Source organism: Phyllobates terribilis, unplaced genomic scaffold, assembly GCF_046119375.1.
Source record: "Phyllobates terribilis strain yellow unplaced genomic scaffold, ASM4611937v1 Scaffold_9__5_contigs__length_417890890, whole genome shotgun sequence".
Classification (NCBI taxonomy): domain Eukaryota; kingdom Metazoa; phylum Chordata; class Amphibia; order Anura; family Dendrobatidae; genus Phyllobates; species Phyllobates terribilis.
Genome location: NW_027362769.1, coordinates 93334294 through 93348617, shown reverse-complemented (window position 1 = coordinate 93348617; position 14324 = coordinate 93334294). Strand labels below are relative to the sequence as shown.

Sequence of the window (14324 nt, the reverse complement as noted above, 5' to 3'; positions counted from 1 at the left end):
CGTTAACTATTCATGCCCACATTAGGGAAACGTTAACATATTCTTACCGTTCCCTTACAGCATCACATAAGAGCTTACCCGACAACCGTAGTGTTCAATCAGTCCAATATCCACGAATACGAGGGACATCACAGTGCGGAGCAAATCTTGGAGTTCATTGAGGTAATGGATATATATTAGTTGCAGCTGTTGAGTCAAACATACATGTAGATGTTATCACTGTGAGCCGCATTTAAAGGGGTTGACCAGTGCCGCTCACTTTCATATCGGAAGGTAAGCAGCGCAAATCACGTAGAGTCTGCACATACTTAGCAGAACGTGATCATGATTGGGCACCTGTCCTGTTCAATAAAATGCAAATATAAGCCGAACTGAACAACCCCTTTAAAGAAGCACTCCTCCTCCTCCCATCAACATTTTTATCCTCGTAATATATTGCAATCATCATATTATATGGCACTGTGTACTTACAATTGCTCATTTTGCCTTTCTACCCAGATAATTCTCCTGTCTTCCATAAGGTCAATTAAAAACAGACTAGCTGAATCCTTCTAAGCTCATTGTAGAAACAGGAAGCCCCTCTTCCCTGCATGAGTCATCACTAGAACTACAATTCTACATCACTGGAAAGTCCCTGTCAGGGGGAGAAACGGAGCAGCTGGGTTAGGAGTTGAAGAGGGAAATTATTTCTGCAGGGACAAGAGACTTCCTGTTTCTACATAGAGCAGAGAAAAGAGAAGAATTATCTGTGTAGAAAGGCAAAATGAGCAATTGTAAGTACACAGTGCTATATAATACACTGCTCAAAAAATATAAAGGGAACACTTAAACAGAATATAACGCCAAGTAAATCAAACTTCTGTGAAATCAAATTGTCCACTTAGGAAGCAACACTGATTGACAATCAATTTCACATGCTGTTGTGCAAATGGAATAGACAATAGATGGAAATTATTGGCAATTATCAAGACACCCTTAATAAAGGAGTGGTTCTGCAGGTTGTGACCACAGACCACATCTCAGTACCAATGCTTTCTGGCTGAGGTTTTGGTCACTTTTGAATGTTGGTTGTGCTTTCACACTCGTGGTAGCATGAAAAGGACTTTACAACCCACAGAAGTTGCTCAGGTAGTGCAGCTCATCCAGTATGGCACATCAATGCGAGCTGTGGCAAGAAGGTTTGCTCTGTCTGTCAGCGTAGTGTCCAGAGGCTGGAGGCGCTACCAGGAGACAGGCTAGTACACCAGGAGACGTGGAGGGTGCCGTAGGAGGGCAGCAACCCAGCATTAGGACCGCTACCTCCGCCTTTGTGCAAGGAGGAAGAGGAGGAGCATTGCCGGAGCCCTGCAAAATGACCTCCAGCAGGCCACAAGTGTGCATGTGTCTGCACAAATGGTTAGAAACCGACTCTATGAGGGCCCGACGTCCACAGATGGGGGTTGTGCTCACAGCCCAACTCCATGCAGGACGCTTGGCATTTGCCACAGAACACCAGGATTGGCAAAGTCGCCACTGGCGCCCTGTGCTCTTCACAGATGAAAGCAGGTTCACACTGAGCACATGTGACAGACGTGACAGAGTCTGGAGACGCCGTGGAGAGCGATCTGCTGCCTGCAACATCCTTCAGCATGACCGGTTTGGCAGTGGGTCAGTAATGGTGTGGGGTGGCATTTCTTCCATTTATTTTTTTGAGAAGTGTATGATGACTGCAATATATTAAGAGGAGAAAAAGTTTGATGGGAGGAGAGCTTTTTTAACACTGTAAAATGAGATCAAGGGAAATTTGACATAAAATCCATGTCCTACAAAATGGTATTTCTGAAATATCGGTCTCTGCATTTACTAATTCCAAGGGCCTGTGGTGTTGTGGAGCAGAGTCCTGCAAATTCATCAGTGCTGTTCTCCTGCTACCTCCATATTGATTTCCATGTGGATGCATGCCATGTTGTTTATTTGGGTGGAGGCAGACCTGGCAAATTCATGCAAAATTCATCAGAAATAAAGTCTTCATTCCTCCAATTACAATCTGAGACCCCCCAGGTGCACTGGCTCAGTGTGTACTTCTGTGTGCCAGATCATGGGTCTGTATTACTACTAAGTTTGCCCATTGTGGGTGATGTATCCTTTATCTTTTAGTGTAATCCTACCTGCTGAGATGACTTCTAATAAGTGATCTCTGCTGAACATAACGTTTAAGCCAGAGAAAACTTCTGCATTTATTTATATATTACATTGAGATTCTGGTTTGGCTTTTACCATAAGTCATATTGCAAGGCTCGATAAAGAGTCGATATTGACTTTTAGGATTAATGTAGATGGTAATATGGAAAATGGGGAAAAAAAAATATGTATCATCCCACCAATAATTTTTATCACCCCATTAAATCACAGGGATCGCAGATCTGTGTCCCCCACGTGATTGGTAGTCACATACATTACCAATGAATGAATAATGTAGTGGTCACGTATTTGCACTGCAGTGGGGTCCCAGCGATCAGATGCTGATGGACAGATCTGGTCACATGACCATCCATCAGTGGCCACTTTGCGCAGTCTGGGAGGAATATTATTTCTTGGTCGCTTCATTGGGGGACACAGGAACCATGGGGGAGGGGCACTCGTTCGGCGTTCCCCTATTGTTCCTGTGTGTCCCCCCCCACCCCCAAATGAAGACTACAAAGAAGAAATTATACTGTGTGTTTCAAAAATCTTAATATTAGAACACAATGAAATCTGTTTTTTTTTATCACCTACAAAATGTGTGACTTTCTTCTTATCCTTTGGTAAATTTAGGATCTTCGCAATCCTTCCGTGGTCGTTCTCACACCCATAACTTTTAAAAAACTGGTGAAGGGACGGAGTCGGGATGAGATCTGGATGGTGGATTATTACGCTCCTTGGTGTGGACCCTGTCAGGCCCTGATGCCTGAGTGGAAGCGCATGGCACGGGTACACGATACAGTCTTACTTGTGGTGTCGTGTTTTTTTTTTTTTAATATTGTAAATTTTATTGAAAATTTAAAGGTTTAACAATAGAACCAAAGAAATAACGCATAAACTGAAATTAATAGAGCATGTTGGAAATCTGCTATGGATCATACACTTATCTGCGTTCTTCTTGTAGTCTTCTAATAAACAGTGTTTAGTCCAAGCACTATTATACGAGCAGTTTCAGAAACACTACAAACCTTTATGACACAGACAGGAAAACAACAGGGGGAGGGGGAAGGGTAATACGGCAAAATACCGGAAGAGTTCAGCAGTAAACTCTGTTCTCCTTTCCTTGAACAAATATCAGATATTAGATTGGGCCCAGTAATAGTCCCAAGGTCCCCACACCTTATTGAGTACATCTAATTTGGCGTTTATTACTGCCGTCAGGTGTTCCATTCTTCGTATATCCGCAATTCTACTTAGTAAATCTCTATTAGAGGGGGGGGGGCTTTTTTTTCCAATGAAGAGCTATGAGGCATCTAGCTGCTGTTAGGATGTGGAGAAGCAGCTGAGGAGTTTTTACCCATCCCTCTTGGAGTAACATTTAATAAATATATAGCCGGGTCTAGAGGGATTTCAGTGAACAATACTTCCCGCAGGAGGGATCTGACATTTTCCCATAATGGGGTCAGGATCGGGCATGTCCAGAAAATGTGGGTAAGGGACCCCGTAGCAGCTCCACAGCGCCAGCAGCAATCCGGAATAGAGGGGGTTAATTTGTGTAGTAGTTCAGGGGTATGATACCAAAACATCATTAATTTATATTGATTCTCTTTGCATAAAGTGCAAAGAGAGGTTTTGGATGCTTTATCCCAGATGGACTGCCAACACCGCGGTGATGGTTCCCTTCCCAGAAACCTCTCCCACTTAGTCATGTATGAGTGTTTAGGAGGTGGATCCCCCCGGGGAGTGTTAATTAGACCATATATGTCCGATATCAGACCCTTTGTTGACCGGCCCCTTTTACGTATCTTTTCAAACTCAGTAGGAGAGGACACCTTCAACGACCCAAGCAAAGAAACTGCAAAAGATTTAATCTGCATAAATTGAAAGAATTCCCCGTTTGTTATTCTAAAGTCAGCTTTAATGTGGTCAAAAGTGTGTAATTCCAATGAGGTTCCATCTACCAGGTCTGCAAATCTAAAAAGGCCTGCCTTTATCCATGGGAGCACTATGTCCGAGCTCAAGCTATTTGGAATTAGCGGTTGATATATGAAGGATATCATTGGCGATCTTGGGGAAGTTGGTTCAAATCTCTTACTGCAGGTCTGCCATATTTCCCTTGTGAACTTGATAGGACCCAAAAGGGGACGACTTATGTTTAAGGGTCTACTGGTCCAAAGCAGGGCGTTTGGATGAATGGGAGCCAGCCATAGCTTCTCTATTTCAGTCCATTTATTGTATGCCCATAACGAAGCCCACGAGGGGACCCTTCTGAGATGAACCACCCAATAATACTTAATAACATCCGGCACTGACATACCTCCCTGATTTCTGTGAGTGGTTAAGATTTGTTTGGCTATTCTATGTCTTTTTATCATTCCATATAAATCTCATTATTGCTGCTTGAAGGGATTTGAGTTCTCCCATAGGGACTCTCACCGGAAGGGTCTCAAAGTGATAAATTAATTTAGGGAGGAGGGTCATCTTGACCGAGGCTATTCTCCCCATCATGGAGATAGAAATAGATTTCCATTTTGTTAGCAAGTTTTTCAGCTCTCTAAATAAGGATGGGAAATTCCTAGCATATAGGATATTATAGGATGAGGAAAGGTTGACTCCTAGATATTTCATTTCATCTGTTTTCCAACAGAATTTGTAGTTTGATTTCAGATGATCAAGGGCTTGGGGGATAAAGTTCAGGGGTAATGCCTCCGTTTTAGCTGTACTTTGTATCCTGACATAAGCCCATATTCCTTTAGTGTGGCCATAAGGTTGGGAAGTGATACGTGAGGAGAGGTTAGGGTCATTAGGACGTCATCCGCGAACAGTGATATCTTGAAAATTTTCCCCTTAATCTCCACACCAGAGATACTAGAATTTTGGCGAAAGCCACCGCCAACGGCTCTATGCACATGGCAAAGAGGAGGGGAGATAAAGGGCACCCCTGTCGTGTTCCTTTCGAAGTTTTAAATTTAGGGGAATGGTGGTGTTGTGGTTTTAATAGTAAGGGTATGTTCACATGCTGCATTTTTTTCCCACAGGAGAAAAATTGAAGCAGTCGTCAAAAAAAAAAATGCTGCCGCGATTCCTCATTAAAAAAGGCGTTTTTGATTCATTTTCTGTGCGGTTTTTGCTAAGTTTTTTTTTTTTTTAGATCTTTTTGAAGGAAAAAACTCCATGCTGTCTTTTAGAAGAAAAGTATAAAAAAAAAAATAATGCAACATGTGAATCAGATTTTAGAAATTTACTGTGAAACACTGCATTTTTTTCTGCTGTAAAAAAGTAATATATTCTCTACGTGTGAACAAGTCCTCACAGTTGTTTCAAGGAACCTGATAATTTATATACATGTAGTTGGACCTGGTCGGCATCTGTCCCATCTGGAAATTGATGCGTCATTACAAGGTGTGTTTTCTTATATGATACCATTGTTCTGCAATAGGATTTTATTTTTATATATTTCAGCATTTAAGCGGATTGATCAATGTTGGAAGCGTGGACTGTCAGAAATACAGCGCACTGTGCAGTCAGGAATATGTCCAGGCGTATCCGGAAATCAGACTTTACCCAGCAAACCGGGACAATCTTAATTATTACCAGTGAGGGCCAGTCATGTTCCTTATGTATGATGTGTTGCTCTTCAGACTGGAGCTGCCCCATATAATCACCGGCTCTTCTTTTCTTTCAGCACATATAACGGCTGGCACAGAGACTCCTATTCTCTAAAAACCTGGGGACTTTCGTGAGTAGCGATTTACAAGGTTTTCAAGCAATGGATGTTGAAATAATTTGCACTTTTCCCATGAATGGGATGGATGATAAATGTCTGATCCCTAGGGGTCCCGCACTGGTCACTAGAATGTGGGTCCTAAGCTGTGGGCAGAATTGAATGTAGTGGCATGGTCATGCATGAGACCCTCCATTCGGTGTCTAAGGAACTGACTGAGATGGCAGAATTCATCGCTCTGCTATAGACGTCAGTCCAGTAGCTAATGACTAAGTGCCAATACGCCCGTGCAACCATGCAGCTCAATTCAAAGCACTTCTCTTCATTAGATGTCCGCTTTCATTTGTTTATAGGGCTAGTCTGCCAAATATCAACTGTAATCCACTCTGGGGTATAATTTTATAGGGGAAAAACTAAGAGGGTTCTAGCATCCGCCAATGATTAGAAGTTTAAAACATGACTTTTAATGAAATCAATTTAAAATTAAAAAAGTTTTTTTACAAAAGCATGTCAATGAAGGGGAGGGGAATAAAAAGGACACGGTTCTACGCGTTTCAAGCTGTGAAGCTCTTAGTCCTAACAATGAATGAATCTAAATAGTCTTATTGTATAAAAGGAGTAGACCAAAGATCTGACACGAGGTTTCAGAAATTGTTTGGTCACTATGTTTGCCTGGAAATATCTATAGAGGATCAATTACTAACTTAATGTGGATATAATTGCTTAATTGCAAGGGTTCTTTGGTCTACTCCTTTTATACAATAAGACTATGATTTAGACATCTTTTATACCATTATTATGTTTGACATATAGGGCTATGTTCACACTGGCTACACTACCTGCCTTGGTAAGGGATTGCTTCCAAACATTGTCTTACAGCCTGGTTTCATCTACACACCACCCAGAGACAGACCTGACATAATCATGTTCTCCATGTGCTAATCTTTTTTTTTTCCTGTTTGCTATAAATTCAGACCATTTGGACACATTCATTGTCAGAACTAAGAACTTCACAGATTGAAACGCGTAGACCCGTGTCCTTTTTATCCCCTTTCTCCCCCTTCATTGACATGTTTTTGTAAAAAAAAAAACTTTTAATTTAATTTATTTTTCATTAAAAGTCATGTTTTAAACTTGTAATCATTGGAGGATGCTAGAAACCCCTCAATTTTTCCTCTGCTGCTGCCCAGCTGCCTGTTAAATGAGGCCCCTATCATAAAAAGGATTTAGATTTTTTTTTTTCTTTCTGTATTCAAACAGATATTTGCCAAAAATGGCTACTGAACTCACACCTGAAAGTTTCAATGAGATTTTAACAAGCAAAGATCATTGGCTTTTAGATTTCTATGCGCCTTGGTGCGGTCCGTGTAGGAGTTTCGCTCCTGAGTTTGAGTTTGTGGCCAGGGTAAGTAGTCAGCAACTTTTGGTGTATAAATCATTGATGTATATTAGTATGGAGTAAGCAGTTAAAAGGGTTTTCACCCCTTAGTCATTAGTTGGTGATCAGTGGGTATCTGAGCACCTTATCCCTATCCCTTCTATCCTCTTATCTTCTCATGCTACTTCTTCACTTTTGCTGAACATTGTGCAATCACTTTCACTGTATGCATTGCTATTTATTGTGTGTTGCGTGTGCGTGTGTGTGCGTGTGCAATAAATACCGTTCAAAAGTTTGGGGTCAACTAGACAATTTTGTGTTTTCTATGAAAACTCATGCTTTTATTTATCAAATCAGTTGAATAATGATTATAAATTATAGTCCAGACATTGACAAGGTTAGAAATAATGATTTTTATTAGAAAGAAAAATTTTCTCCTTCAAACTTTGCTTTGGTCACAGAATGCTCCTTTGCAGCAATTCCAGCATTGCAGCCCTTTGGGATTCTAGCTGTTAATTTGCTGAGGTAATCTTGAGAAATTTCCCCCCATGCTTCCTGAAGCCCCTCCCACAAGTTGGATTGGCTTGATGGGCACTTTTTGCATACCATACGGTCAAGCTGCTCCCACAACAGCTCAATGGGGTTGAGATCTGGTGACTGCGCTGGCCACTCCATTACAGATAGAATACCAGCTCCCTGCTTCTTCCCTAAATAGTTCATGCATAATTTGGAGGTGTGCTTTGGGTCATTGTCCTGTTGTAGGATGAAATTGGCTCCAATCAAGCGCTGTCCACAGGGTATGGCATGGCGTTGCAAAATGGAGTGATAGCCTTCCTTATTCAAAATCCCATTTACCTTGTACAAATCTCCCACTTTACCAGCACCAAAGCATCTCCAGACCATCACATTACCTCCACCATGCTTGACAGATGGCGTCAGGCACTCTTCCAGCATCTTTTCAGTTGTTCTGCGTCTCACAGATGTTCTTCTGTGTGATCCAAACACCTCAAACTTTGATTCGTCTGTCCATAAAACTTTTTTCCAATCTTCCAATGTCTGTGTTCTTTTGCCCATATTAATCTTTTCCTTTTATTAGCCAGTCTCAGATATGGCTTTTTCTATGCCACTTTGCCCTGAAGGCCAGCATCCCGGAGTCGCCTCTTCACTGTAGACGTTGACACTGGCGTTTTGCGTGTACTATTTAATGAAGCTGCCAGTTGAGGAGCTGTGAGGTGTCGATTTCTCAAACTAGAGACTCTAATGTACTTGTCTTGTTGCTCAGTTGTCCAGCGGGGCCTCCCACTTCTCTTTCTACTCTGGTTAGAGCCTGTTTGTGCTCTCCTCTGAAGGGAGTAGTACACACCCTTGTAGGAAATCTTCAGTTTCTTGGCAATCTCTCTCATGGAATAGCCTTAATTTCTAAGAACAAGAATAGACTGTCGAGTTTCACATGAAAGTTCTCTTTTTCTGGCCATTTTGAGAGTTTCATAGAACAAACAAATGTAATGCTCCAGATTCTCACCTAGCTCAAAGGAAGGTCAATTTTATAGCTTCTCAAATCAGCCAAACTGTTTTCAGCTGGGCTAACATACTTGTGCAAGGGTTTTCTAGGGTTTTCTAAACATCCATTAGCCTTCTTACACAGTTAGCAAACACAATGTACCATTAAAACACTGGAGTGGTGGTTGTTGGAAATGGGCCTCTATACACCTATGTAGATATTGCAATAAAAACAAGACGTTTGCAGCTAGAATAGTCATTTACCACATTAACAATGTATAGAGTGTATTTCTGATTCATTTAATCTTAGCTTCATGGAAAAAAAATGTGCTTCTCTTTCACAAATACTGAAATTTCTAAATGACCCCATATAGTGTGTATATACACACTATATATATATATATATATATATATATATATATATATATATATATATATATATTATGTATAATATTTTTTTTCTTTTTACATTTGTTCACTGTATTTTGCATTTTCCGATAAATGTTGTCTTTGTGCATTTTTTTATAGCTTTTGAAAGGAAAAGTCAAAGCTGGAAAGGTGGACTGCCAGGCTTATGAACAAATCTGCCAGTCAGCGGACATCAGAGCATACCCTACTGTGAAATTTTTCCCTTACGTGGGATCTAAACAGGTATTTAACATGCATGTTGCAGATACAGTAGCAGATCTGCAGAGTTTGGAGGATCGCTGCTGTGATGTGACTGCTACCTGCTCCCAGTCACCTGGTCATACTTATTTGCATTTTGCATGGCCGAGCTTTTCTGAATGTGCCATTGGACAAGAAAATGGGTTCATCTGGAGATTTGTCTTTTGTGCAGAAAAATGTGCAAGGTGAACATGTGGATACAAGAGATGCCAAAGAAATAGTGAAGGTGGTTACTGCAAGAATCGGGTTCATACAGAAGCAAAACAAGCCGTCTCAGAAGGTACTGCCTGCTATAGCAGCACTAACCCATGCTCTTCTGGGCTTGCAAAGAGTATTTCTATATAGCACATATATTGATATTTGCCCCTCTTTTGGTCATATATTTATCAACATTTTTTAAATCCCATTTAAAGGGTTAAATAAGCCTAAGTATGGGTATACATTACCCAATCTTCAAAGCACCTCTGCGGGGAAGGTTAAGGTTTGCTTATACAGACGAGTGCAGCAGACGACTAGTCTTACACTCCTACACAGGCCAATACAGACTGTATGGAGACAGAAGCAAACGTTAAAGGAATAGTCCAGGCTTGGGACAATATTCTGCACTCACTCTACACTGTGTTCCAAATTATTATGCAAATAATATTTTCTCAGATTTTCCCAAATTACCTATATGAATTGCAGTCATTGTAATTTTCCAGTCAAATAACTATTAGAGTACAATTGAAAGGTTTTTGTACAAACTGCCTATGATAACAGTATATTTTTAAAAAAATAAAACTCTCAAACTGCACTCAAAATGCATGTTCCAAATTATTATGCACAGCAGAGTTTTCAACCTTTTCATTTTAATAAAGAACAAAAAATGGTCATTTTTGAAATTATAAGCATTAGCAGGTTATTACAAACTGAAATCAAACAGTTTTCAACTCAAAACTTTATTCTAGATGATGTTACATTTGCACATAGGACCCCTTGTTCGAAAGGAGCTTCTGAACTCTCTCATTCATTGAATTTGTCAGGTTTTGGATGGTTTCTGCTTCAATTGTTTTGCATGAGGACAGAATACCCTCCCAGAGCTGTTGCTTAGATGTGAACTGCCTCCCGCCATCATAGACTCTCCTTTTGATGATGCTCCCGAGGTTCTCAATGGGGTTGAGGTCAGGGGAGCATGGGGGCCACACCATAAGTTTGTCCCCTTTTATGCCCATAGCAGCCAGAGATGCAGATGTGTTATGTGCAGCATGAGACGGGGCATTATCATGCATTAAATGATCTCGATGGTCCAAATGGATGGAGTGGAGGATGGCTGGTTGATGGACACCCCATGCAAACACGGCTACGGCGCCAACAAGGAGGAGGTGGAGTAATGTTTTGGGCTGGAATCATGGGGAGAGAGATTGTCGGCCCTTTTAGGATCCCTGAAGGGGTAAAGATGAACTCCATAATGTATGTTGAGTTTCTCAAACAGCACTTCCTTCCATGGTTCAAGAAGAAGAACCGTATATTCCACAGCAAGATCATTTTCATGCATGATAATGCCCCGTCTCATGCTGCACATAACACATCTGCATCTCTGGCTGCTATGGGCATAAAAGGGGACAAACTTATGGTGTGGCACCCATGCTCCCCTGACCTCAACCCCATTGAGAACCTCTGGAGCATCATCAAAAGGAGTGTCTATGATGGCGGGAGGCAGTTCACATCTAAGCAACAGCTCTGGGAGGGTATTCTGTCCTTATGCAAAACAATTAAAGCAGAAACCATCCAAAACCTGACAAATTCAATGGATGAGAGAGTTCAGAAGCTCCTTTCGAACAAGCGGTCCTATGTGCAAATGTAACATCACCTAGAATAAAGTTTTGAGTTGAAAACTGTTTGATTTCAGTTTGTAATAACCTGCTAATGCTTATAATTTCAAAAATGACCATTTTTTTGTTCTTTATTAAAATGAAAAGGTTGAAAACTCTGCTGTGCATAATAATTTGGAACATGCATTTTGAGTGCAGTTTGAGTGTTTTATTTTTTTAAAAATATACTGTTATCATAGGCAGTTTGTACAAAAACCTTTCAATTGTACTCTAATAGTTATTTGACTGGAAAATTACAATGACTGCAATTCATATAGGTAATTTGGGAAAATCTGAGAAAATATTATTTGCATAATAATTTGGAACATAGTGTATATGACTGCTGAATTTAGACCGCAATTGCCGGTGCGAGCGGGCGGCCACTTGAAATCATGTATTCGATTTGCATAATGGCGGTCACATGCCAACTAGATTCCTCTACATAGAAGTGAATTGAGAGAAGCCAGTCACTTCTAGTCGGCTTGTAACCACAAGTCACGTACATGTGGTCACAGGTCGGCTCACTAAGTGGAGCAAGTTTTCTTATGAACACTGCTTCGGCTGATGAGTGAGCAACCCGCATGAAGAGGCCTTTAAACAAGAACATTCAGGAGATACTGATCAACAACTATCTTAAAATTAACTCTTAAGACATCTGAGTGTATGGCTGGCGGACATAGGTTGGTGTATAAGCATCCAATTTAAAAGGATGTTTGGGGACAAATTATGAGCTGCACTATTTGCTTGATCTGCTCTTGGGGTCCATTCACACAGACCGACCGGAGAAACTAAACAAATGGCGATCGGTGGTCGATTAATAGTCTGTTTTATATAGGCAGACCATAATAAATGATGTGCACTGATGTGTGATCTGGAATAAATCGCTTAGTGCGCATGAGCAGCCATTGTTATCGGCAGCGCGTTTCCTGTTTACACAGGACAATGCGCAGCCCAGAACGAAGATCTTTTGCGTTTCACAAAAGATAGTTTCACCCTACGAATGAGCCAGTTTACACTGCGAAATAATCGCAAACGAGCTTTAAGAACCCACATTCACAATAATCATTCAATGTAAATGCAGGTTTAGCTATTTGGTGTTAAAAGGATGTTCTCAGCTTCTGCCAGCAAGTTAGAATTGCAAACAGACAAGGCTCCTGCTATTAGTGCCATTTCTTAAAGTCCTTTTCAGCTGAATGTCAGGCACACTATGTAGAGCCCAAAAATCTAGATCAAATCTAGATCCAGTCTGGAAAAGCCTAGAAACATGAGAGATGCCCATGTTAGTCTAGAAACAATAACCATTGGCTTATTTAAGCTTGGGTACTACTGATACTTCATATACGTGTATGTGTTTCAGGATGAATTGTGATGGAGAAGATGATTTGGGGTTCACTGGTTTCATCTTCGGTGTGGACTTCGTATAAAATGTAAAACCTGTACATTGGATCGACGTGAAGGCCCGTGCCTGATGAGTAGGAGAAGCTGACGTCTACTCTGAAGAAACTGTTGCCTTTTCATTCAACAATACGTTGGAAGGAGGATTTTTGCTGTTACCGGTGTTTCATTTCTAGATTTATGAGTTTAGTTGTATGGAATGGAGAACCCTTGACGCTTGTGATCTGAACATTGACACTTGCAAGCACTGGTGGTGTCCTACAGGATGGACATGTCTTCATCCATGTCTGTCCGGCTGTGCTCTGTCCATTCACTGTCAGTGATTATCGTATTTTGCGGATTATAAGACTCACTTTTTTCCCCAAAATTTGGGAGGAAAAAGGGGGTGCGTCTTATAATCCCAAGTTACGCTTTTACCTGCGGGGGCGGCGTCTGATCGGTTCACAGAGGTTGGTGGCGGCTGTGGTGGTAGCGGGGCGATGCTGCTTGCAGCAGCGGTGGAGGTGACAGGCTGCGGCTCCGTCCTCCAGAAGCCGGCGACGAGCGGTGTGAAAGTCCCCTGTCCCGTGAATAGCTAGCTCTGTGCCTCAGCAAAATGGCCGCCGGAGCAAGCGCAGATAGAGATCTCGTCTCCCGAGATCTCGATCTGCACATGCTGCGGCGGCCATTTTGCCGAAGCTCAGCGCTGGCTATTCAGAGGACTTTCACATCGCTCGTTGCTTCTTCTGGAGGACGGGACCACAGCTTGTCACCTCCACCGCCGCAGCCTGTGACCCCCGCTCCACCACCGCTGCCCCCCAGAATTATAAGGCGCACCATTTTATTTATAAACATATTTTTCCTATTTTGCACCCCAAAACTTGGGGTGCATCTTATAATCCGCAAAATACGGTAATTGAAATCTAGCCAACGTTGGTAACAATGAAGCCAATTTAATAGGATTATCATAATTTTGCCTTAATGGAATATGAGAAGCTTATTACTGTTTGTTACATACACAGAGAATACTAAGGTGTGACATAAGTTATCTTATACATTTCTGGTATATTCACAGGATATTCCAAATAAGTATGATGGGAGAACGGGTGTCCAAATTTAGGACAGTGCTTGCCATAGACTGTTTGGGAGAGGTTTGGCTCCTTCCATTGTAGTCGATGGGAGTTAAGGAAAAACTAGTGCGCGCCCGCTTTGCCACTGCCGTCTGAGGGGCACGGTGTCAATATAACGGCATACAAGGGTCCTAGGACCTGACTCCTGTTCTCCCACGTCTACCACACATTTATGGCATATGACGGGAATTTACCATATTTCTTTACATTTACAAAAAAATATTTTCAATATTCGATCACTTTTCTTCTCAATAATTTTTGCACCTTTACAAATATTACAGAAATTGTGAATGTATTTTTTTTACTTTTTTTATTTAACTCTTGATGCATCTTTGACCTGTAACACTCCTTTTGGTAAACCATCTTCCCAGCCCTAATTCAGGACTGTCAAACAATGTAGATTTAGAAATAAACGGTAAAAAAAGAAATCTAAAACAAACTGTTAAGGACTGTGTCTGTCAGTCTTTTCAGTGATGCAACTTTGCAAAAAGTATTTATCAAAGCAATATCCTACCGTTGACTATACAGCTCTTATGCAGACC

General features: G+C 41.3%; 1 protein-coding gene across 1 annotated transcript in view; it reads left to right on the top strand.

Moving 5' to 3' along the window:
* The window catches only part of DNAJC10 (DnaJ heat shock protein family (Hsp40) member C10), a 72500-nt gene extending 59251 nt beyond the window's left edge, over positions 1-13249 (top strand). The window contains exons 16-23 of the mRNA XM_073646787.1: positions 61-162; positions 2794-2949; positions 5623-5756; positions 5846-5899; positions 7145-7289; positions 9291-9413; positions 9601-9708; positions 12636-13249. Of these exons, the coding sequence (XP_073502888.1) occupies positions 61-162; positions 2794-2949; positions 5623-5756; positions 5846-5899; positions 7145-7289; positions 9291-9413; positions 9601-9708; positions 12636-12647 (834 nt within the window). The 3' untranslated portion in view covers positions 12648-13249. The remainder of the gene's footprint in view (positions 1-60; positions 163-2793; positions 2950-5622; positions 5757-5845; positions 5900-7144; positions 7290-9290; positions 9414-9600; positions 9709-12635) is intronic.
* Positions 13250-14324: the final 1075 nt, after the last annotated feature.